At 39.5% G+C, this 26,733-nt stretch overlaps 1 protein-coding gene across 1 annotated transcript in view; it reads left to right on the forward strand.

The window, feature by feature from the left end:
• RASSF8 (Ras association domain family member 8) overlaps nt 1–26,733 on the forward strand; it is a 93,353-nt gene that overhangs the window by 45,235 nt on the left and 21,385 nt on the right. Inside the window, exon 3 of the mRNA XM_075161118.1 lies at nt 25,925–26,120. Within this exon, the coding sequence (XP_075017219.1) occupies nt 26,018–26,120 (103 nt within the window). The 5' untranslated portion in view covers nt 25,925–26,017. The remainder of the gene's footprint in view (nt 1–25,924; nt 26,121–26,733) is intronic.

A 26,733-nucleotide genomic window follows, 5' to 3' on the forward strand; every position in this document is an offset into this window, starting at 1 on the left:
CATATAACTAAACAGAATAAAATGCTTTGGTCATTTGCCAAAATGATAGCTTGTCTCATGTTTAAGTTCTGTATATCTGAAGTATAGGCAAGCATAAAGGTACAGCAGCTTTTTCTTACTACAGGAAAGGCTGAAGCACACCACTATTGGTGGTTCTTCCAAGCCCTGTAACAATAGGCAGTAATACTGCATGACTGAAAGTATTTACTTTCGTTGTCCTTAATATAGTGTAGAATGTTAACTAGTAGAAATATATATATACACATATATAAAATGCAATCTATATACTAGATAAAAGTTTTCTTGAAGAGTAGCACATATCTGTGTATGCATATACAGCATTAAAATGCTGTATTTTTTTTAAGTACAAAAATCTATTATGACTTCACGATTTCAGCTGAGAAAAAGCTGTATTCATTAACATATTTTCAGTGTCACATTCTAGACATGTTATGTATCTCTTTAATATAAAGCAGTTAATAATTTCTAAAGCAGACATTTCCGGAGTGTTAATTGCTGCCTGCAACTGACACAACATATTCTCGCTAAAGAGTATGATTCTGTATAGTGGAGTAGTACCAGCAATGAAGATAGTCCTGTTGACTGAAACAGCATGCAGAATTTATAAAGACACTAGTCTCTTATTTTTTCCAGGTGGCATTTAGCCAGAGCGCATATGTGTGTGTATGTATATGCATATTAACCTGTAAGTCCAGGAAACTGAGAATGTGGTGGTATTGAGTCAGGTTTTCTTCTGGCAAGTGAAAATGTTTAAGTATTTCATGTGACTATTATTTGAGTAAATTCCTTTCAGTGGAGCAAATCTGTGGCTAGCTGCCAGGTGACTAGAGTGTCACTCCTTTATTTGTCACTTTGAGATGAGCCATGTGAGTTATGCTCTTTGAATGATTTTACTGTATGAGAACAGGAGGTATGTGCCTGCTGAAAATTCGTCAGGATGGTGCTTGCCCATCCTCACATGGGGAAAGTTACTTATTTACCTTCACTTGTTTTGAATAAACTAATTTTTTTCTTCATAAGCGTCACTAATTTGTTACTATTATGTGACTTCAGCTTGCTGTCTATTTTTGGGCACAAGAGAAAGGGTCAGCTGGTAGTTATGTGGTTTATTAAAACACTTTTTCTCAGCTGAAATCATGAAGTCATAATAGATTTTTGTACTTAAAAAAAAAAAAAAATCCACTTTTATTCAGTGTCAATCAAAAAGTGACAGAAGAAAACCAACATTATACCAATATATAAATCTGTGGTTCCCATGCGTTTTGGATAGTCTTTGCAGTCTGGTTCCCTCATCTCAGAGAGAAGGCAGTAGGACTAGAAAATGCTTAGAGGAAGGTAGTAAGGATGATGAGAGATGTGAGCAATTTAGCAAGCTAGGAATTTTCAGTCCAAAAGAAAAACCGCTTAATTTAGAAGGGAACCCTACAAAATCATGAATGACATGAAGGCAAACAGGCCTTACTTTATTTGCTCTGGCAGCACAAGAACCAGTAGACATCAAATGAAGCTAATGGAAACCTAGTTCAGAACAAACAAAAAGTAGATAATTCTTCATACCACAAGAATTAGATCTGTGGAACTCCTTGCCACGAACCCGTGGAGACTGAAGAGTGGAAGAGGAATCCAGCTGAGGCTAATAAATACAGCTCATGTCTGTGAGTCCTGGAGCTGGGGACAGTTGGAAGCCAACAGGGCTTTGGAGAACTATAAAGTATCCTTGCAGCCTTTTTGTTCTTCCCTAGCATTCGCTATGACTCCTTGTTCCTTTTGGTTTTATGGGTTAGGAATTTTAATGTCCAATATATTTCTTGTCTTCTAGCTTACTGTGGCAAGGTCTCAATCTTTTCCACAACAGCATCAGTCAAGGTCCTGCTCCATGTTCCTCCAGAGGGGCACTCCCCCTCTCACTTATGCTGTTTCTTCATCCAAGTCATGTAGGACAGCCCTCTTTCTTGTGCTGAGACTTTGTAGTGGTGCAAATTGTTTCCTTTTGAATGTCATAGTCGCAGTTGCAATTGCCTTTGAACTGTTTACTAGCAAAGATAAGCTGCTGCTGGTCAGAATAAATGTGTTTTATATCACCAGATGGTAAAAAATCTTAGTAGCTGATGGATTTTCCTGTCAGGGGCTTCAAAGATCTTCCATGTAAGGTCAGTATCAGTGACCTGCTTAGAGTGATGAATCCCTGTTGGAGACAGATTTACAGGGCTGGATGGACATTTGGTCTTGGCCCAGTATGCCTCCTCTTACGATCTTCGGGTGTTGTAGATTCTCTGGAATTGTCTCTACAGCTTTGAAAAATAGTAGTTCAGGATAAGTTTGGCTTGCTTTTTTTTTTTTTTTTTTTGTGTGAATAGTAGGTGGTCCAGGACCCTTATATTTCCTCATGAAACTTTCTTCAGTTGATAAATTCAATTTCAGTCGTGTCTCTACTTGATTTCAAAACAGAGGAGTAACTTTCTTTGAGAAACTTTTTTCTTCTTCCACAACTTAAATATGAAAAGTGGACAAAAGTTGGCTTGCTTGAGAATTATAGACTTATTTTTTCTTTAAAGTTCAGTGTAGGTCTAATGGTTCTCTACGTCGATTTAACTTGCACGAAGTCTTAAATACAGTTGACAAAACCTTTGTTTTGAGAGTCACTTCAGAGGCTTTCACTGGTAGCACACTACTTCATTTTTTTGAGTAGTAATTCCTTACTGGGTCAGGAGCCTAGTGTATAGTACTGCTTTCTTGAACAGCCTTTCCTCTTCCATTTGCAAAAGGGAAAAGTTTTCTACCTGGTTATCCACTCTATGCGGTTTCTGAACACAAAAAGGGAGATACTGCATTCTCTGGGAAGCTTAATACGCAACAAAACCAGACTTTGTTGGTGTTTGAGCATTGAGACTTTGTTTGTATCCTCCAGCTGTGAGTAACTGCTGGAGTGTTTTGTGGCTTGCGTTGTGTGTGAAGTAGATGTCTTTGACCCTCCTGAGCTAAGAGGTACTTCTGCTACTGGCTGAGTGTCTCAGGTCATGAATCGGAAAATATCTCATTCATTGATCTCGCTGTGATTTCCCTTCGCGCCCCCTCCCTCCAATCTTTGATGCTGGGATCTACTGAAAGGAATTAAGAGATGGGACAAGTTCCCAGGTGCTTTCTAAAAGGATCTCTGGTTCAGGGAGAGTTTCTCTGACAGGCCAGGAAGTTCTGGTTGATGTGAGAAATAATCGCAAAGGAAGCATGCTGCCTCTTGCATTTTCATTGCTTCTCTTGCACGTTTCACTGTGTATACACCTTTCTCATCGTGTCTTTTGGACTGAGTCACTACAGGAAAAAAAAACAGCTTGCTTTGACAATGTTATCACTGGGATCCCTGAATTTTGCTGCATTCTTTGGATTACGAGAAATGCTTTTCATCTCTTCTGTCTCTCCATTCCCTACTCTGGAGTTGAATACTGCACAATGTACCTCTTGTTCCCTTGCTATCTGTGTTGCAGCTCTTTGATGACCTTGCACTTGTTCAGACTGGTGGGATAGCATAGCTGAAGTTGAAGATACCATGGTGTGTGCATCTGTTTCTTTCCTTTTCCTCACTTGTTCACATTTTTATTACATGTAGCTTCTTGCTTTCTCATTTAAGGCTTCTTTTCCTTCCCTTTCTTATTGTCCTATGTAAATCTGTCCTTACATAAAACTCAGATCTTATATCCAGATCTAAATGGTTTGTTTACATTTGCAGCACCTGTACTTCAAGTTTCTGGAATGCATTTAAAGTTGAATACTATGACTATGTTTCTGAGGCAATATATGGTCTTATGTTTAAAAATTAATAATTCTGCCAGTGGTTTTTCAAAATTGGGATTCATTGTTTTCTTGACAACTGAGGGCAAACTGAAAACGGAATGTCTCTGAAGTGGAGACAGTATGTCTGGAAAGAAGGACAGAAGTATTGATAATAAACGACGGGGAGGTAGCGTGTGGAAATGCCGCTTATTTGAAGAGACAGGAAAGCCTAGCTTTTCTGCTTCAACAATGTTTAATTCGTTCTTTACTACTTGGGACATGGGTCGCTGTGTCCAAGCCCTTGGTGTTGCAGGCAAACCATTTCATACTTTTGTTGATGAATTCATTGAACTTTGGCAAGGTTTGCATCCTCTCACTGCTGCACTTGCTGGGTTGGCTTTTTCTGTAGAGCAGTGAAAACAATGGGGTCATGCATTTCCTGCGGAGTCTAACTTTAAATGGTAAGCTAGCCTGACTGACCTTTTTGAGGTCATAGTTTGGTTTTATTAATTTATTGATTACTAGAGAATTCTGCAATATTCTACTGTTTGGAGTAGCAAGATGTAGAAGATCTCACTTGATGGGTGTTTAATGATATTAAACATTTGAGAGCAAAAAATATGTGCATATTACCCAACTTCTAACAACAGCTCAAAGTTTTTTCAGCTTGTTTGCATAGCAGTAACTAAAAATGTAGTTTTTCCCAGCCTGCAACTGCAAAGATAGTATTGATTTTTGCACTGACTGCAATGCACATAAGTCATTTCTCTCTCTCAGAAAGAAACTCTGCTTTTTGGAGACATGTCATTCTGATACAATCTTTCTTCTTTTTTCCATGAAGGTTTGGCAATTCTGTAGACTGCTTCCTACAAAGGATAGCTTCACAATGTTTAAAAATGAGAATTTCTAGGCTTTAAAGAAATAAAAGTTCAACTCTTGAATTTTAGTTGTTAACGAAACATGCTTTAGTAATTGATATCTTTAAGTCAGGAAGAAAAAATAGATTTAAAGTCTATCTCACTTGTCAAATCTGCAAAAATCTCACTTACAAATACCTTCAAGTTAATATTCAGATCATTCGTCGCTGAATAGGAAGAGAAACGTGTATGTCTTCACTCTTTAAGTCTAGCTTTGTACTTCTAAAAGTATATTTCAGACTTCTTTTGTATAACCTTTCCTAGGTCTGAGAAGGCTTCTAATTGAAGTCTTAAAGCTTCTCCAGGAAGCTGTAGAACCATACAGCTTGTCTCGGAGCTGGCCAAGTCTGGCACCTGTCACTTGTAACAGGATTATTATGTTTTGGACAAAGCATCCCTTTGAATTCCATAGCAAGGCTTTGTTTCTTCACAAAAAAAGACTGAAAGCCCATGTGCTTTCAAACAAAACCAAAAGGTTAAGATTCCAGATTTCTTCTAAAAACAAATATTCGGTGGTTATGTGTGTCTCTTTGTGCTGGATGAGGAAATTAGTATTTTCAGAGTGGTCTTTTTCAGTTCACAAGCAAAGTCCTTTTCAAACCAGAAAAATTAAAAATTAACCCACCCACCCACCCCCCTTTTGGTGGGGGCGAGGGGGGCAAAATCAAACTTTTCAGCTTTTATTTCATCCCCAAGCTTTCCCATCGATTTGGATTATCAATAAGGAAGGGAAGCAAAGGGTTAGACTGCCAGAATTCATTGCATTATATTTTTGTTTAACAGATCAGTGGTGCAAATACTTCTAAATAAGGTTCAAGCCTCTCCCTTGCCAGAGGGCATTTGAACAGGATTTGCTAAGCTGAATCTTCTCAGTTTGGTACACTGAGACACTTTGCTTCTCTCTCTCTTCACGGCCGTATCTCCAGGAGATTCTTGGGGTTCAAAGTCCCTGTTGCAGGGAACACCTTAGTTGTGCACGCAAAATGAGAGGGTGTCTGGAATGGTTTTCCTCAAAATCCTGTGGCCTGATGATTAGCACAACTTCTTGAGGCATAAGAGATTCTCATCTTGGTTTTTCATTTATTGATAAAGATCTCTTAACCCAGGGTGTTGGCAGGGAACTGGTATATGCACTTGTGCATTTATGGTATTTCACTAAGTAAAAAACTATGTAGTTCTAGCGCAAGTACTTGATCTGAAGTCAGAACATAGTTTAGGAGGTTTATAACTATTTCACTTCTGCTCTGATTTGGAGAAAGCTCGTATTTTTAAAGATGTTTTTGTAGTCAGATCCTTGCTCTCAAGAGGCATTATGTGTATGCTTAATTTTCCTGTGAATCTACTAGTATGTATGAAGTGAAGCATGTGTTCGAGCCTCTTTAGGCTTGTGGCTCTCTCTTTGTGTTCATGAGTGGAAAAAAAGATTTTTGTAAACCATGATGGTCTTCATAGATTATGCAGGAGAGAGTGGCAATGTGTCTTCTCTTACCATAGCCAAGAACCTTACTTGCAAAGTACAAACTCCAACACTGTTACACTAGTTCAGTATCATAATATGTATTACTAGTAGTTTGCTGTTATTAGTTGAAACAGAGATATCTTATTCTGGAGCATGCTTGGACAATAGATGCTTAATTTTGTTGGCAACCTTTTTGATGTAAAAGGTACAAATAGAGTAACTAAAACATAGCTACCATATGTATGCCCGCTCTTCTTCCCCACGCTGGAAAAAGTTATGAGATGTTATTTAGATGTTCTTAGAACACTGCCTATCCAAACAGGAAAACAGGTAATTAATGACTCTGCTCAAACAGGGTTTTCAGTAAATGGGGAGAGGAGTGGCTGTACAGTGATGTTCATCTGGTAGGTTTGGATTTTTTTTCTCTGAAAATAATGCCCTTCCATATTTTTTTACCTTGGTTTAGAAATGTAAGACTTCAGAAATGCACTTGATTTCAAAAGGCTCAGAGAGGGTCAGATAGCTGTAATAGTACTTGAAGAGAAAATGCTGTTAGTGTGCTTCCTGTAACACAAATTGTTTTGATGATTCGTTCTGGTCATTTAATTGTATAAACATCAGAAGACTTGCATCTGAAGTAGATACACAGTCAAGAAGCTGAAACGTGTTATTCTGCTGAGGGTCTTGTAAGGATGAAGCTTATTTACCATTTTCAAGTATAGAATAGATGGAAGAAGTTTGCTTGAATCTTAAATATAGAAACAACGGCTTTATTCAAGCAACTTAATATAGCAGTTAATATGGCCTTGGCATTTCAGTGTAACCAGTGATGATAATGTTTTTTTCAGATCAGTCTTGGAAAAATGGGAGTTGTTCAGTTTTGGGGCTGGGGAATGGTGTGGCAGTGGCTTGTTTCCCAGCTAGCTGTAAACACCATGTGCAGCATGTGTGGCTTGTGCGTCTCCTCCCTTCCATGCGACTGCACTCTCCAGCCCTTTCTTTGAAATAAGTCGTGGCAGACAAGTGAATGCAAGAACCATGAGGTATATTAAAATATATCTCTTGTTAACTTGTGGTGTTGGCTTAGTTCTCTACTCTTTCTCTCAGTAAACCTGTATGATTTTCTTGACTTCAGCCGTATCATGGGTGAAGCACTCTTCGTACTTCTCTGTTGCTGAAAGCAATCTGGCAGTCCATGCCTAAAACCTGTGTAGGCTACGTTCTGCCATGCTATATGTTAGCAATGCATTTATCGCTGTGATTTGCTGGTCAATATGCTTGTGCGTGCTCTAGCTCAGCTCCTGGTTTCACGTATGTGTAGACAGTGCAAGCTGGAGGTATAAATAAAGGTACGTGGTAATACAGACTCTCAAACTAAGATGTGGCAAAAACGCTTTTGCAGATTTGTTAGGTATCTTTACATGCTTTATGTGCATGATAACAGGGTTGTTTCAGCCACACGAGAAGTGTCTTTGCCAAATGTAGTGTTATCAGAGATTTTCAGAAGGGTTTGTGTAATTTATTTATTGATCCTGAAAAACAACACAGTGTGGGAGTCCTTGTCAGATGAAGTCATAAATCTTTGCCTACTATTCCGAACGTGCAACCTATGTAATTCCCTCTCCCGTACACGTACTTTTCTCACCTTTTTCACATAGTCGTAGAAAGTATTGGCTGGAAGAGTCCTTGGGAGGTCATGTAGTCCAACATCCCGCTTAAACAGAACCATCACCAACACAGTATAACGTCAGCTCTGGATTTGGTCTGGCCACGTCTTGAAAACCTACAGGGGTGGAAGTTTTCACAACCAGCTTGGCTAGCCTGCTCCAGGGCTGCCCTGCCCTCCCAGAAAAGAAGTTTTTCTTAATATCCATTTTGAATCTCCATGCTATCCCTGGTCTTTCAAGCTCTTTGGATGCTGGTTGGAATGCTCTGTTCTCCCATCTTAGCATGCTGGGGTCCTGGGGGAGTTAGTACTCTCTAACTTCCAAACAAAATGTCTTAAGACACTTCTCTCAATGCAGTAGTGGCTAAACCAAAATACTAGAAGTAGTGCTGCTAACTAGCTTCTTATGAATATGTATAATAAAAGCTTTTTGGTAAGATTTAAGACTTTACACCTTGGTATTGAAATCCACTTCAGAATTTGGTGAGGAAAAGAAATCGCCCTTCTTCCTTGTTTATTTTGTATCTGAAGGACTAACCTTATAGTAAACAGTACAATGGTTTTATTAGAAGAAAACAAAGAAAAAGGACGTCAGCAGTGTATTGTGTAGTTGACAGTCTCTAGTTCAATCTTTTCAGTATAGCCTTAAAGAGTTTCTTTAGAGGGTTGGGTTTTTTTTTTTGGGGGGGGGAGGTAAGGGTGGGGAGTGAATCTTTGCCGTCTTAATAGCTAAAGAATCTCATATTTTCTTCACTGAAGCATAGCTCTACAAAATACAAAACTTAAATGTGAAGGCAGGGAACCCCTAGAAAAATAACTTGTAAGTAGCAGTAGTTTCCATCTCACAGCTCATGTGGTCTGAGATAGGAGAAAGTACAGATTTCTGTGAGTAACATTAAGCTTTCCATTTCCAATTCCATAGTGTGGAATTATGTGTAGTTAATGCAAAAGCTATGGCTGAACTGAAAAGAGAACTTTATCTAGAAAATATAGGCAGTAATGCAGTTTTACAGTGGAATCTCAAATGCCTTTACTTTCCTGGGAGATGTGTCAAAAGTACGTACAGAATTACTTAAATCGCCAACTTCTCTTTGCAGTGCCAGTAACATGTTATAGAAGTGCTTTACAGGTAAAGAAAAATAGAGGTTTTAAAATAACGTGGAAAGGGACCTGTATGTCATAGTCTATCACAAATGATTTAGATTCTCTTTTTACTGTGACATGTAAAGTCTATTCTGTTAGTAAGAGATTCTAAATTGAATCCATCATTTTATTTCCTTATCTCAGATCTGAGATATGCATAGTGTTGGTAAAATATGCTCTTGGGCTGCAGTAGACGCCTTTGCAGGGGTGTAAAATGGGTATAAAAGCATGTGCATACATTATAATAGCATAACCTTTTCCTAGGTATACCAGCAACACTTTATGTGCTAAGTTGGCACAGAAATTTAGGAATAATGAGGTAAAGTGCTTACTAGTCAAATGGATGTGGTATCCACTCACTTGGAAGCTTGTAGGAATGTGCAAGATGGTGTGGTTTGTTTTTTTTTTGTTTTTTTAAATAAAAGTAAAGTAGCAATAGTTTCCTTCTAAAGAGCGTTTCTAAAACTGCCATCTGCCTTTCTGTATGAAACCACAGAGGTAAACTGGAGGTTGAGCTGTGTACATGTCTTGATAGGCTTGGGCAAGTGGTTCTGATGCTGAATTTCCTAGTTTCAAGCTAGGAGGATTTGAGTGCAGTGTTCCCGTAGCAGTTTTGTTTGGTTTTCATTACATTCACTTCACTATTTAACGAAAGTTTTGTCTCTCAGTACTTTATCCCACACTCCGTACTAGCTGACAGCTGACATTTGGCCTACTTGGATTGATTCCTCTCTTGAGAGAGGAAGGTTGTGCCTGTTTGACAGTTTTAGATTATAAGCTCCATTGGCAGTGCTTTATGCTGAACTGGATTTGAATTGAGTTAAGGTTTCCTATTTTTAATTAGGCTTTACACTATGTTTTAGGGTTTCGCATTTTCTTCAGCTTTCTTGTGCTGCAATGAGCAAATACCTGTGCGTAATTAGTCATTATGGCCTGTTAGCTGATTTTTATGTTCTCTCAGGAGTCATGCAGGGGATTTGGAGTGTGGGGTTCGGGGGTTTTTTGAGTGCCAATGCTGGCTAAATATTGAGACTGTAGATTGACTTCTGCAAGAGATTGCCTGCAGTCTCTACATAGGTATTACCCTAGGCCAATTTAAGGATCTCTGAGCCTCGAGCTCAGTCTGTGCCTTCACTGGTGCAATTTTAGTCTCTTTCCACGTGTTCTGGCAGTGAGCTGGCACTAATGCCGCAGGACGTAAGTAGGTTAAGAAAGTTTTGTGCAGATCTCATAAGCTCTGTGTTAATGAAAATTTCTTCGTGCTGGACCAGTTCAAAAGTTTTATTGGGAATCTGTTGTTTTTAACAAGTGTGGAAGTAACACTGTTCTGTGGTAGACTTCCTCCATTTGAGAAAACGAGCGTTTTCTACCACTGTGTTTGGGCCAAGGCAATATCCTTGGCACTTCTGTCTGACAGAGACAACTTCAAGGTTAAAACTAACCATAGATTAGGTAACTAGGGTTGGGCTTCAAGGCAAAGTCCTGTTTCATAAAATACTTGAAGGGCAACTTGACCTCTGCAAGCAAGTTGTTTTTTTTTTTTTTAAAAAAAAAAAAAAAGACTGGAGCCTGAACATTATCTACCAATTGTACTGCAATCTACATTTCCTCTCATCTTGCAACATCACAAGGAGAAGAGTCAGCAGAAGCAAGAAATCCTGTTATCTGTTAGCATAAGGAAGGACGGAAGGTTTAACTGTTCTGACTACTCCCTGGATGCTGAGATCAGAACTTAATAACAGCTTCTGGTGGTGATTCATTTGAACAGTCTTACTTGATCCACGACTTAAAAGTTGCTGTTATTCTAAATAATATTCTTCAAAGTGCTCATGCAGCAGTGTATTTCTTCTCATGTGAAGGTAAGAACTCATATCCCCATTTGCTTTTGCATTTCTGCAAGTGTAATATTTGAGGGGTGATGGCATGTAGAAGAAAGCATTACAACTCAGGCAGGGCTAGTATCTGATCTTTTTTCCTGCAGGTTTTCATAGCATGTTTATCGTTAAAAGTATGTTTTGACAGAGCACAGCAGTTATTGTGCAGCTGACAGTGGATTACAATATTGTTTGTCTAGGATTCAGAAGCCTCGTATTAGATTGCTTCTTGTCAGCAAAGTGCAGGATATACCACATGGTGTTTGCACATGGAAACAGTATGACCCCAGCCCTAGCAGTGGAATTCAGGTAAAATGATACTGTTCTCTAGCTTTTTTTTATTCCTCTGGTAAAAGGCATGAGATTGTATGAGCATAGCTTTATGCCGTAGTTGAATGTGCCTTAACTTTGTGAAAACAAAGATTTCAGAAATAGCTGGGAGGTATTATACTCTCTCTCTGGATATACCTATTAAAGCACTACTAAAGCAAGAAAGTATATTACTAACACTGAACGCTTTCAAGTTTGGTTAGTTCAGCCTAAATGTTTCAGTTCCCTGTATCTAGGATCCCAGTGAGCTTTTGTAAGTGGAAGGACTGCAAATAGTTGAACAAGCAGGACTTCAGCTCCAAAGTTGTTTTTAATTACAGGCTTTCTCTTCTGCGGACTACTCCCACATAGAGGGTTGGAAACTCATAAGTTTTCATGCATAGAATTTTTCTTTATTCCCCTGGGAGGACAAGAGACTTGACCACCTACAAAGGATGCAGATATTGTAGTGAAAGTAAACTGCTTCCTCTCCAGGCAGAGATTGGCTGGGAATGAAAATAAGAGCTGAAAGTTTTGATTGTACTTTTCTTGCAATCCGTGTGCAACATGATTTCATTTTACAGAGAAATCCAAACTACTACTATCTACTGTTGACTGTGCTGGTTGCATACACACAGATGAATTCTCGGGCAATGATAGTAGCTCTTCCAGGTCAAAGTTTAGGCTGGTCAGTATGTCAAGGAGGGAATTGCACTCAAATTCAGGTTGTGGTGAAAACGCATGAGAATTGACCTTACTGTGATCTTTAGGTCAGGGGACTGGATTTCTTCCACTGAGAGCAGGTTTAATCCTTTCTTTTCAAAGAAAGATTGCTGAACTATATTGCTTCAAAAAGAGGAAACCTATCAAAACTTTGTGATTGGAACATTGTGAATAGCTTGTTCTTTTCTTACCAGTATCGGTGTAGCTGTCACGGTCCATTTGGATCCTTCGCATTTATAGGACAACTTACTCTGTAAAATAAACTTTGTTTTATGAGCTCATTAGGAAAGAAAACAAACAACAAACAAGGGCTCAGTCCCCTTTGTGCAGACTAGTCTAACACATGAATTTGCTAATTCATCACTTAATTCATGAGGTTTCTAACTCACAAGTTGTCTAATTCACAACTCACAACTCATAACTTGTAACTCGTGCACCTATGAGCAAAATAGTTACCTAGCCGATGGTGAGAGTACTCCTCCTTTCTCTTCCGTCATGGTGTAGGTGTCCCCTGTATCACACCAGGAAGCATGAAAGCCTCAGCAGTCCAGCTGCTGTTGGATCCACTTCAAAAGCTTTTTGGGTAAGCTGATGTATTTATACCTTCCAGCTTGGAAGTTTGGTCTATACTGTTTCCACAAGTTAGCAGATTCTGAAGAAACTACCAGACAACCAGTATGCAAGGATTGTGGCTGCAGGAGACAGCAAGCTGCAGATGATATGGCTGCATAATGACCTTTGACTCTTTCTGGCTACCGTGTCCTGCCTACATGTTGTCCTCGCTTTGACCTAATAGCGCTGCTTCCAGCCTTTGCATGAGCTGTGTGTTAGCCAAAATCTGAGCAGGAGTTGAGTGAACAGTCATACTAGCTTGTAGACAGCAGACCTGAAAGTGTCTTCTAGGGGCTCAGGGACAGTCTGGGATCTTCCCATTCCCAGTGGAAGGCTGCTGCCTTGCAGGCCTGCCTCTTCCAGTGCCTTCCCTTCAGAGATGTGCAACTGCATCTCTACAGAACAGGCTGTTTCTGAATAGTAATACCTTTCAGAGGACTTCAGTATGGGGCGCCTCTGTGTGCACAACTTACTACTTATGCAAGAACATTCCACTCTGAAATAATAAAGGTTTGAGCAATCCAGTTCTCCTGGTTTTGAATGGATATGGATACATTGAGAAGCAGGATCATGAAATGCAAAGAACTGCCATTGCAAATTCTGTTATAATGCCCAGTTTGCCATATTTGATTTCTAGCAGATAACCATTAAATTATTGTAACCATCCTAATACATTCCCCGTGTAGTATACAAGAGACTTTATACTAAAGTTAATCGTAACAACTGCATGTGTTGTCTGTACATCTATCAAGCTGCAGGATATGTTTTCAATTATTATATTGCTTTATTCTGCTGTTGTGGAGGTTGCTCAGCTCTGTCCATACCAATGGCTGCATTGTTTATGCTGTAGAAGAAAGGAAGAAGAAAAGGAGAAGGGAGAAGACCATGAAGACTTAAATTAGTATTGGTTCTAGAATCTTGTTCTTTGCATATTGGACTTTGTTACAATGCAATGATTTTGTGAGGAGGGATGGTGACACTAGAAGCTGTTTCTATAACTGAGATGAGGAGGAGAGAAGCAAGCAGGGGAGGAGGGAGGGTTCTTTAGGTGACTAAATTGCCAGGGGTTCCTTGGAAAACTTGTTCACTCATCTGAAATAATTAACACAAAGATTGTTTGCCTGTAGAATGAAATATGCAGTGAAAACCTTAAGGAAAATAAAAACAGAAGATGGGAATCCTAGCAAATGAGATGGAAATTTTGAGTCACTGGAGTACATATGTTTTGGGCCACTCCATTTGAGGTGTTTGAAGTGATTGAAGTTGCAGAGCTTGAGGCCACAGCACTTTCTGGAAATTAAAGCCCCTTGAACATATGAAACACATAAACATGTGCTACATGAATAATCTTAAATTAGTTGCTATTGAAACTACAGGCTTTTATTGTCACCTCTTCAGTCACGCAGATGTCCCAAGGACTTGCACAGTTCTGGGTTTTTTGGGGGGTTTTTTGGGGGGTTTTTTGAGGGGTTTGGTTTTGTTTTGTTTTTTTGTTTTTGTGTTTTGTTTGTTTGTTTTTGTTTCTTTTAAGCTGGCCTGCATTACATGCATATAATGTAAAATTCTATTGTACTCTCTATTTTGCACGAAAAACTAAGAAAACTTGATATATAACTGTGCTAAAGATGTCCAAACCACAGAATGTTGAACTGTTCCCCAGGATTGCTAATGCCTAATACCTTCTTTAGAGGAATGGATACCTTCTTTTTGATAGAGGTGCTTAGAAGCATCTTTAGAAACATGGGCAATTTGGACATTGATGTTTAGTGTGGCTTTTCAACTTGCTCATTAAAAAAAACTACTTTAATTCTCTTTTCTGAGATATTATACTTATGTAATTGTTTTTTAATTTACATGTCATGTTTTGGATGTCTGGACTCATTAATGCTTTATATTTTGGATAATTTTAGGTCTTTATTTGCTCACTATTTTATAATTAGCAGAAACTTTCTGTAGGCACTTCCGCTTGAGTTCTTTCCAGGATTTAGATTGCTTGCTAGGTAATTGTGCTTAATAAACCATTCTGGCCTCCTAATGTTACCTGGTATTGTACACTTCCATAGCTGCATATCAATAAAGATTAGAAATCCCAGCAACCACTTCTCATTCAAAAGAAAACTGGCCAGGCCTTTTTGTTAAGATCTGTCGCAAAGCTCTAAATCCTTCAGCCTGTCTATTAACTCATTCACTGCTGCTCATAGCTCTCCAGACTACACAGCCTGTCCTCCATGTTTCTGTGAAGAGGAGTTGTCCACAGAAGTGGATGCTAATTTTTTTAAGTTTGGTAAGAAAGAGCAGTGGAAACTAAAAATGTTCTAATTGGATCTTCTGATTTTTCTTTTTCTGTTTCAAAAAAGAAACACAAGCTGGGCTTTGTAATTCATAAGTAGTATGATGGTAGCGCGGAGAGTACATGAGCACCTCAGCTCTTATCACAGCATTACTGAGCAGCTGAGATGCTGTTTTGTTTAACTTGGACTGTATGTTCTTCAGTACCAGTGCCTGGCATCCTAGGCATCTCGTAATTAAGTTCAGAGACATATGGTGAAGATCCACCATGATAGGAAGAATGATGCTAAAATTCCTTCTGGTGGGGCAAACGTACTCCCAAAAGGCTCGGTTAAGTTGCCAATCCTCTGGATGCTTTCCAGGAGCTCTTTAAGTGGGTCACTGTTTATCTTGGCCTCTCTAAAAGGGAATAGAACCTCCTAAAAGAAGGTACACCCTGCCCAAGGTGTTTGTAGGGCACATGGAGCTGAGTAGAATAAGATCAGTTAGCATGAAAAGCAGTAGGATCACCACATGCCACCTGTTGATCCATTGTGTTTTGGTAGGCACTGTGCAGAAGTAGGTTGAAGGAGGATAATGAGGACACTTAACCAGTAACTTGGTGGAGTTTCTCTTCTATGCGCGTGTCTGAGGTGACTTTCACAAACGAACCATAAAGCTGTACAGTTCACTTGGAAAAATGTATGAGAAATAAGAAGGGCGGAGGTAAGTGCAGAAGGGCTTCCTGAATGAAAATAAGTAGATTGCATATAATGTACTAGAGAAGGGGGAGGGCTACTTTGCGCGCTCTGCTTTTGGCAAGTCTGCTGACTCCAGAAAACTGTCCTGACATCATCATTCTGGGCAAATGGACAAGATGGGATTGCTGAGGGTGCAGTGAGGAGGAAGATGCAGTCATTAAGACTGGAGATGAAAGCCTGTAACTGCATGGCCTGTAATGAAAGGCCTGTACTCAGAAGGTACACAGCGTCTGAAATGTAGACAGCGTCTGAAAATAGTGGGGGGAATCGATAAGTGGAAAGTGGTGCTGGCTTAAAAATTGTTGAAACAGAGAAAGACGGTAGGAACAGGAAAATGAAAACATCTTTTTTTTTTTTCTTGCTATATTGAATTTGACCTAACGTCCATTTTCCATTGTTATTGCAGACTGTGACTTTTGTTTAATTGCTGTCAATTTTTTGGCATAGCATCCTGCTTTTCCTGAAGAGCTCTTTGCTGGGTCATTCTATGAATGCCATATGTGATCTTTGTAAGACTGCTTCCCACGGGGAAGTGTGTTTACAGTGATGTTACTCATCTTTACACTTGCCCCTCCTAGTGAGTTTTGGGCCTCTTAGGTGAGTTTTAGCCAAACTTAAAGAGAATTAGTCGTTTAGAAAGTATGAAGTTCGTAATTGTTTCCCTAAAATTCTCAGCGGAATAGAGCAGAGATACCTAAGTATACTCACCTCCTGAGGTGGTATTGCAGTTCCACATCCCTTTTGAGACAGTGTAGCCAGTTGGCCAAAGTGGTGCAGGCTTGGCTTGGAGCTGCCTGTAGCACTGCCACAGCACTAAAAGCAGGGCTAGGGGAATTAGAGTATTTTATTCCGTAAGCTATTGCTGTGTATTATGATCACCTCAGATTTTGCTCTAATAAATAAAATTACTCAAGCTCACAATTGTCGAGAGAGGGGAAATACTTAAGTGATCCAGCTGAATCCTATAAATAGAGAACAGAAGAAACAAAGAAGTTCTTTTGTGCTTGGGGAAATATGGAAGTAAGTACAGCCAAGTGTAAATTTTGGAAAGGGATGGGTTCCCCCCACTCGTTTCTCTTACTTGCCTTAACTGTTTAAAGACTCCTTGTAGAAGTATGTTCTGTTTCGTATTGCAGACTTTTCTAGGTTGCCAGGAGAGTGACTTGAAATTGCTTAGATAATGTTTAATGAATAATGTAGCTGCTCTGAATAAAGCTTTGAGATTATAATTTCTTAAAACAGTTATGTTCGTTAAGTTGAAAGTGCCTCACTTATTTCTATTTCAGGAATTGCATTTAATTACAGTGAGATTTCTTTTCAGTAGTCATGTAGTACCATGGCTTTAAACCATAAACTTAATTGACTTCTAAAACTTCAGCTGATTCAAATCTAAATAGATATTTCAATTGTAAGATGTATTTTATTTTCTGCATCCTTCGGTGCAAGCATGGAAGTAGAGAAATGGGCTCATTTGCATGCAACTTTCCCAAAAATATAGTGGAAGAGGGTGTTGTGTTTTGGTCCCTATCTTGAAACATGGGAAGTATAATGAAGTTGGTTTTATGTTTTGCTGAGCTTTATGAAATTTGCCCTCAGTTCACATTTGGAGTCCAAGGAACACTTCACTTTGACAGCTGTGACTCAGGGTGGCTGTAGTCAAATGACAGAGCACAGCAAATCTTGCACGTGGGCTTGACTGAAGTGTAAAGAACAGATTCGTCCCTACAAAACCAAGAGTTAAGCCAGTTCTTGCCAAAACGGAGCAGATGACCTCACTGCTGTTAGTGTAAATACTGGCAATTGCACACAAATGCCTTCAATCAATCCCTCAACTGGCTGTAAGCGTTTGCAGACAAACAGTAAGAGGAGAAGGACATGTTGAATGGGTGGGGCTGTGTCTTCCTTGAAACCAGCTGAGAGAATGACCTATATTCTCTCCTTTGAAGCTAGGGCATCTAGACATGTAAGGCAACTTTGAAGTAAGCTGTGTGTATTGTACTTTCATATAAAGATTTCTCCTGCAGTGAAATAGCTTGCTTATTCCTCTGCTCTTTGTTTTGTTTTCTTTCACTCCCACACAGTATTTAGACCATATTAGAAATGTATAAATGTGACTTCCACTTAATGTTGCTGTTATTAACAAAGTTGTGGTTGTTATTTTCTCAAATGCACTATATGTTTGATACTAATGAAGAACAAATACTTACAAGGCTTTGGAAGACATTACAGTGTAGTAAATGTATGCCTGTTGACTTGAGGTGATGAATCATGAGATGTTTATTTAATGCATATGGCTTTTTTGAGCTTTTTGTCACAGAATTTATATGCAGTACAGTCTCCTTTGCTAACATACCTGGAAAAAGGATATTCTTCTGCTACAGAATAAAATGCATCCCAGCTGCTAACTGTCTTAACCTCTGCCATGCTGCTACCAGCTATCCAACCTTTCCTGGAATGGTGGTGAACAGTGAGGCTTTTTATGATGGGTCCATTCGGTCCTGCCTCTCTAGCAGGATTGTGATGTTTCGTATTGATAACCTTGCCAGGAGCTGGAATACAGAGTGAGGAAAAGGAGTGCTTCATGTAAAACCACCTAGCGATGATACTTTAGTCCTAATCCTGAAACAGATTCAAGACTGGGATTTAGTGATGAAGCCTGCTTGAACCGGATTCAGACTTGCATCAAAATAAATCCTGTCTATCTCAAGAGCTGAAAGCACTGTGTCGGATACTGTTTTGGTTTGCTGTTACATATCCTAAATATAACGCTCTTAACTCAGGTTTTAAACTTCTGCTTTGAAATTGTCTCACTGAAATCTAGTTAGTAGAAGCAAAGATCCTTGGGACTCTGACTTGAGTGCTATCACCATCTCTAAAATGCCCTTAGGTTTTTGTACTTCCAAGTCTATGTGGAGTTCAGATGCTTTTTATATCTAATCTTAGGGAAAGGAGAGTGTTAATTTCAGAGTTGTTGTTCCTGTTGAATTAATTCAAGTGTGAGAGTGTGAAACTTACTGTTAAAAATGCAAAGTTATGTTCTTAACAGTGACCAAATAAAAAGAAACTTTAATAAGCCATCTGTTTCATTAGCTCACCTGCTGGTTTGTTTTCTTTCAAACATTTTGTGGTGATTCGAAAGTGTTCGGGAACACAGTTGGGTCAAGCCTTGTGGCTTCCAAATTGTGAGTCAAGATACAAGGTGTTATAGACTGTGATGGGCTTTGAAAGCATTAGCATTCCAGCCATCAATGTGTATTGGTGACAGCAGGTTGGAGCTTAGTTTTTTATGAAGGCATGTGAATTTTAGGCACGATCTGTGATCATGAAGCTTTCTAGCTACCTCATCTCCTCTACTGCAGCTCCCAAACTGGTGAATCCTGTGTAGTGCTGCAGTTAAATCATTGCTAAATGGTATCTCGGGTTTCTTCAGATTGTTACTTGTAATCATGAGCCAGCTTAATGAAGCTAACTGATAGTAGAGGAAGAGCACTGATGCCCTGCTAATGAATTTGGGGATGATCTTGGTATACTGGTGTGGCCCTCAGCTTCCTTGGTAAAGGTCACCAGGGACAGTAAAGACTTGGATTCAGCCTCCATCTCTTTTGTTGACTAGGGGGGAAAAAGGGGGGAGGAGGGGAACAGACAGATTGTGCTGAGACCTTAAAGATAAGTAATTGTGTATCTGAAAAGGAAACAAATTACATATTGGACAAAGATGGCTTAGAACAGCAGACAATGAAAAATCAAGAGGTGCAAGGGTTGAAATTAAAACATTGTGAGGGAAGCAGATGCCCTAAAGACAAACATAGATCCTGAAGTCAGAGATCAGACTAAGAATTAAAATAAAATACTGAAGTTACAAGTATAATTTTCAAGGTGGAAGAATCATTTCAACTAATAACTTGATAGTTGCCATTAATAAAATTTATCTTTAAAAGAGATGCCAAAAGGTGTGGATGAATTTTTTACCTCCTCTTATCACTCCCCCAACCCCAAAAGGAAACAGGTTAATAATTTTTTCTGGCCAGTTCTCACCAATATAAAGAGAAAAGAGACTTCCAATTTGATTTTTTTCTGTGCTGTAAAGATTGTAGCTCAAGGAGAGGTGGGGGATATTCTGTAATTAGGGAAAAATACCAACTGTAGCTTCCCCTGCTTCAAAACAATGTTTCTCTTCCTCATTTTTCCCCACCATATTGTTAGCTGCATTGAACAAGGAGAAACTGCAAAGCAAGCAACAGCTCCTGGATTAGACAGTTGAGGGTTCTTGGATGCAAGTCAACTACTAATTTGCCTGGGAAACTATGACTTTGGGACTTCTGGGGAATTCTAGGTTATCTGGAGGCAAGATTTCTAGCAGCCATTTCTAGCAGAAACAACCTCTTGTAGTTCAGAGTTTATATGAACTCACATATTGCTGCTGTCCTGTCCTGGCACAGGTGGTGTATGTGTATATATGTATGTATATATAGTTTGTGTGTGTCTTGGATAACACTTGTGGCATCTGGATTTTGGCCTGTTTCACACAGACATGCGTTAGACCAGCTCTTGGCCAGTCTCATGTGAGGAAAATTCCTTGGTGCTTAAACTCTCTCTCAAGCTCATTCTCAACACTGTCATCTTCGTGGTTGTGGGACCTTTGGTTTGTTTGTTTTAAGCAGTGCTTATTATCTCCTGAGTGCTCTTCTGGAATAGCAAAAGAATAACACTCCACAAGAGGAAATCACTTAGTCCCACTAAAAAATTGGATGCTACCTTTGTATCAACAGTTACTTTTTAAAGAAAGTCATGCACTGATTTCAAAACCACAACCTGTTCCTTTCTAATAAAATTTTATGTGCAAAATATTTACACTTGATATTTTGACTTGAACCTGCCATGAAAAGTTTTTGCCCATTTACTGATGGGAAGCAGCGTATCTTGTAGGTATTTCTCCTTCACCGGTCCAAGGGAGGAGGCTTTTTGGTAAATACTAGTCAGCTTGTTTCCAGTAGCCAATTCTGTATTTGCAGTCATCTTCATCTGGAAAATGTTGCTTTGCTCTTGTCTTGGTTTAATCCCAGCTGGCAACTACGCACCACACAGCCGGTCGCTCACTCCCCCCCTGGTGGGATGGGGGAGAGAATCGGAAGGGTAAAAGTGAGAAAACTCGTGGGTTGAGATAAAGACAGTTTAATAGGGAAAGCAAAAGCCGCACACACAAGCAAAGCAAAACAAGGAATTCATTCACTGCTTCCCATCGGCAGGCAGGTGTTCAGCCACGTCCAGGACAGCAGGGCTCCATCACGCGTAACTGTTACTTGGGAAGACAAACACCATTACTCTGAACGTCCCCCCTTCATTCTTCCCCCAGCTTTATATGCTGAGCATGACGTCATAGGGTATGGAATATCCTTTTGGTCAGTTGGGGTCTGCTGTCCCAGCTGTGTCCCCTCCCAACTTCTTGTGCACCCCCAGCCTACTTGCTGGTGGGGTGGGGTGAGAGGCAGAAAAGGCCTTGGCTCTGTGTAAGCACTGCTCAGCAGTAACTAAAACATGCCTGTATTATCAACACTGTTTCCAGCACAAATCCAAAACACAGCCCCATACTAGCTACTATGAAGAAAATTAACTCTATCGCAGCCAAAACCAGCACAGCTCTATACCAGGATTCTTATGGTAGGGAGGATCTGCCAAATGGCTCCCTGTTCACGGTGGGTACTGTCACGTTCTTCTACATGGTTTACAAGCTCTTTCTGGGTAGCTCACCTGCCTTATTTGTACTTGGTTTTGTTTTTTTTTTTTTTATTTTTCAATCAAGCCTTGCTTGCACTAACTGTTCTTATTAACAGCTTCCAGCCTGGGTGGAACAAGCTGCCTCTTTGTCCAGAGCCCTATCTGGTATCATAATAGGGAAGGGCAAGGAGCACAACTTGGCCATAGTGTGCAGAGAATGAGAAATAAAGGGAAAGTGTCAAACTTGAGATGATGTTTAGTTATAGCTAATTATGAATGAAAGTGTGCTCACTTTTAAGTATGCTAAACAGCATGCTGGTTATTTGTTGGGGGAACAGAAAGTTGCTGAAGTGGTTGGTCAAAATTCTGCAGTTGGCTTCAGCTGCAGCAGAATTTTAGCCCTGATTTGAGATGCATGCTGCTTTCAGATGATGTGAACCTTCTAAAGATTAGAAACAAGGTGAAATCAACATCTTAATTCTCAGGGTTTCTCATGACTTAACACTTATGTCAAGGATAGGTAGGTTTTGCAAACATCCGCTTGGAATATCTCTTTTTCTTAAATACAAGAAAAGCCCTTTGCGCTTTGTCAGTTCTGCCTGTCTCCTGTGAAGTTGCAGTCTTTTTATAGTTTGTAAACTAGCTGTGAATAGGTAACCAAATAGTAGCATATGTGTGTGTGTGTGTATATATATGCTGGATTTTTCTTTACGCTTGAAAACGGAACAAACATCTGAAAGAGTAAGATATCATCAGCCAATTAAGATAAAAGGAGAATTTAGGGAAAATTTGTTTAATGCGTGGCAAACAACATGATTGAGAAGGCTTCAGGCAAGGTAGCAGAGGACGAAAAGCACATGGGAGAGAGGGGAGGGGAGGAAGTAGCTGGGGGATGTCAGATTTCCGATGCTTGGTTCCAATCAGAAATACCAGTCACTATGGAGCTGATCACTGAAAAACTGGGGGGGGGGGATGCTTTCGCTTGTGTGCCTCTCCTCAGTAAATTAGCTTTGCATTCCTATTCCCAATCGTTGCTAAAATAAGAAGTTATGCATAAGGTGAACTGGTTTTGAAACTTGAGTTTTTATGGGATTGTGAAACCTCAGGTGAGCTTTTGCCCCCAACTCTTTCCATTGGCTTCAGAGAAAAATTTGTACGGTATTGGAGGTAAGGGTTATTTTGCCTTCTGTATTGCAAAAGCACGATGTGCATTCTGGACACAAACTTCAGGTTGAAAAATGTATTTGGGGCTGTTAGAATGGCCCTCAGTGGAAAGGCAAAGAAACTATTAATGGTATATGAGTTAACTGTCAGCAAATAAAGAACTGAATACGTATGAAGGAAAACCAAATGCTAATAAAAAGGTGTTATAGAGATATAATCGGGAAGCAGAGTTAGACATGGGGCCAAAAGGTTTTCTGGTTTTCAGACTTCTCTTTGAACTTCTACTGCACAATCCTAGAAACCAAACCAATCCTAGATTTTTTTTTTTTTTTTACTTATTATAGATTAGCTTTGCTTAGAAACTATAACGAGACCCAGTGATTTCAGCACATAGATCTTACATTTCTGATGTCTGTGTGTCTTCTGTTTTTAGTCACAGGTCCCTGAAAGAATCCCCTTGGCACTTGTGGGGCATGCAGTCCTTTAATTCAGCCCTGCATATTGGTCTGATGGAAGCACACACCGCAGGCTGCTTGTATTGTTTCGCTGTTGCTATTTAGTCTATTAAAACTATTTGCCCTGTAAGAAATGAATGGGAATATTTCCCCCAAGCTGGGACTGTTTCAAAGACACTTTCTTCCGATCATTTGCCACTTTGGTCAATGTTATTTCCAAAATTGGAAGCGTCAGCAAATATTTCATTATTAAATGATGCCTCTCTTTTGTCTTTTTTTTTTTTTTTTTAAAGATGGACAGGAGGAAAACAGATGACCAAAACTGGTCTGCACTGAACGCAAGACTGTACATTGTGTGCTGACTGGGGGGAAAAAATGCATTTGCTGGCTTGCTAGATTGAGATAATACTTTGGATGTTGACAGACAGAAAAACAATTAGAGCTGTCGGATGCTTTGCTGACGTGTGCGTTGTCACATGGAGAGATGGCTTGTTTTGTGCCAGTAAATCTGAACTGTTCAACTCTCCGCAAGATATTAAGTTAATTAATAAAGTTCTTTATGGCTGGGCTTGGAATGTGAGGTCTGTTTATTTGTGAAGACAACTGGTCCAGGAATAAACAACGGACGTCACTGATGGGGCCTGTTAGGTGTTTTCTCAGTCGCTGTTATATTACAGGCTAGTAAAAGACTCTCTTCTGCTTAGTTTATTGGTGCATTCAAACGGTGTTACCTGACTGAAGTGTTGCTGTATTTGTACACTGTTAATACTTGTGTAGATAGTAGTTTTCTTTGAAGTATGTCGCTGTATGTGGGGAAATGTTTATTTAAACTCTTTGACCTCTTTGGGGTTGCAGGTGCTTACTAATATCTCAGAAGACCCTACTTTGAATACACTGGTATTCCTAAAAGCTATCACTTTTTTATTGATTAATTATACAAGCATATTTGAAATCTGCTTTTACTTGTACATTTGGACTTATTCATGTTTCTTTTGTTCCTGGACAGGGCTTTTGGGGTGTGTGCTGGGCTGACTTTGCAGCAGACTTGCTTAGTGCTTCCCCACTAAAGCTCGTCCTGTCAATGTGGTGTGCCCGCTCTGGCTCTAAGCGGGCTTTGAGGTGTGTTGCTGCTGACTGCCACAGCTTGTCAGGTGAAGATCAGTGTGTCTTCTGGATCATGGGTCGATATTTGTCAGCTGTGGAATGAAGGATTTCGTTGTAGAAGAGAAATCATCTTTCCACTCTAGCTTGAGGACTGCACTAGTATATCTTTTTGATGCAGAAAGAGATGTTCACTTCACCAGGAGAAAGCAGCTCTGATTAGACTGTAAAACATGAACTGTACTAAATATTTGCTTCCTGAGTTTTTCCTGCACCATTTCTGCCTCTGTGTGCAGTTCTGTTAAATCCATCAGCATCATCAGATTCCATGTTTCTTGTGTAACCCTACCCTGCTTGTCTTTACTAATCTCCTCTAAATAACTTTCAGATTTCTTTTACTCTATTCCTGTTATCCATTTTCTTAATACTTAATTCTTCAAAAATATTGTCTTTATTTTTATCACTTTATCCATATTAGATTACCTGAATACAGGAGCTTCCTTTATTGTATTATCGTGGTTTATTTTTCCTCTATCTGCTTAAGTACCCCAGCTCTCTCATTATTTTTTGGTTTTGTTTTTTTGGTGGGTTGTTTTGTTCTTGTTGTTTTGGTTTGGTTTGGTTTTTTTGTTTTTGTTTTTTTTTTAAAAGAGAAATCACCATTATTGGTGGTTTGGGTTTTGTTTTGGTTTTGGGGTGGTTTTCTTTTAATTCTTAAGATAATTCTTGGAGTTGTTACTCTGAGATTTTTTAAATTCAGCATCTCAGCAGTTCCACTTAGAAATTAACTTTTGTGAGCCATGATGCCGGTGGATCTGTTTGTGCAGAAGAAAAGCAGCTCCTACAAAAGCTGAGCCCATAGCGAAACCACTAGAGTTCAGATCAGTAATTAATCTAGAGGTTAACACTAGATAAACCTTGAGCAGCTTGACTGTTGGTAACAAGAGAGCAGAGGGCAAATGGCTGATTGCTAAGTCCTAACCTAGTTCCCTAGGTTTCTAATTTTATTTCTATGCCGCAGAGTTTTTCTGGCATTTGAGTGCAGAAAGAGGTTTTTGGACTGACGGGATTTTTTCTGTTTCAGAAAAAAGCAACCTTCTGAACACTTCTTCCATTTACAAAGTTTGGGAATTTTCTTCATTAAAATGAAATTGGGAGCTAGTACACTATACTAGCTGCTATAACTTTGGCATTATTTCAGTGAAGGCAGTAGAACCATGCTCAAAAGCGAGAACTGGCTAGGCTAGATGATATGGCCTGCTTTTTGGTTTAGCATCATTGCAGTGCCTATGGAAAAACCCAGGATAACACTTTGGCCAAAATCTGTTTCCTTATAGAGCCAGCACAGTGTTGGCAGGGGTTAAATCACCTCTACAACGCTTTCCCTGATGCATCTCCTTGTTTTAGAGAAAGAAAAAAAAAAAAGCAATCTGTCTGCTTGCTTTCCTTTCTGGGTTTTCCAGTGTTGGTACTAAATGCAGAGGTTTATTGGGACCAGGAACCTTCAGCTGCTTCTGTATAGAGAGCAAGGTTGGACTCTCACGGGTGGCTGAATTAAAAATGTTTCCCACTATGCTATGCCACTACCTGCTAGGAATTATTGAACAAACATCGAAAGTCTCTATAACCAGCCCCTTGAGACATCCAGACAGTATATAAAGGCAGAGGGGCACCTGTTACTGGAAACAGTTACGAGTTTATTCCAGAGTTGTTTATTTAATGCTATTTCTTTTGGTGCTTTTTTTGTAATAACTTTGAATATTTTAGGAAATAAACTGCAATGAAACTTCTGGTATTTCTACAGAATGGGTAGACATTGCTAAAGCAAGGGATGTTCGATTCCTGTTACTATTTTTAAAGAAAGGAGGCTGCATTGCCTCTTCTACCCAATAGATGTTAAGGTGGATTTGTTAACTTTTTAAATTGGTAATGCCTCACTATAAACACCAGGATTTTTTTCTCTTCTAGCTGCTGAGAGAAGTCTGCTGCATTATCTCTGGTATAGCTGCAAGTATGACTTGACTGATTTGCATTCATGGCTCTTGGATGATCTGGTGAACCATGGAGCTCAAAGTATGGGTGGATGGAGTCCAGAGAATTGTGTGTGGGGTCACCGAAGTCACAACATGCCAGGAAGTTGTAATAGCCCTTGCTCAGGCTATTGGTAAGTAACTCTGTCAGCTGGGTGTCTGGGAACTGGGGTGAAGCTTTTTTTATGAAGCTAAACCAAGGGGAGGTGGGGTTGCACTGAATATCAGTGGAGCATGAACGTATAATGCACAGTGGGATAACCTTACAGTGTAAACTTGCAGCCTTTGATTTTTTAACCTGCCAGAGAGAAATTAAAAAGAAAGAAAAGAAATACTTTGAAATCTATAAACTTTCATTCAATACAAATTTATTTTCTAAATAATAATATGCTGCCGTTTGACAGTTTGGCACCTTCTTTAGTCCAGGTTGTATTTACAGTGACAATGTTTTGAGTACCAGAGAAGTATAAAAGCAGTGCAAAATAATGGGTTCGCTTTCACAAGCTAATGATGTTCATTGAAATTATACACATTGTAAGTATCCCTAGCTATATTGGGAATAGTATAGATCAATGAAATAGATCCTTCAAGTTCTCCTCTTACTGCTGCAGGCCACATAACTCAGTACTAATGAAAGGGTAACTTGAAGTCTGTTCAGTGTCAGCTATTTGCTGAACAGTTTAGTGGAGGGGAAAAAAATCTTTCAGGCTCCACTACAAGAAAGAACATTCCTTCAGTCTTGTCAGA

Source organism: Calonectris borealis, chromosome 1 (genome assembly GCF_964195595.1).
Source record: "Calonectris borealis chromosome 1, bCalBor7.hap1.2, whole genome shotgun sequence".
NCBI lineage: Eukaryota > Metazoa > Chordata > Aves > Procellariiformes > Procellariidae > Calonectris > Calonectris borealis.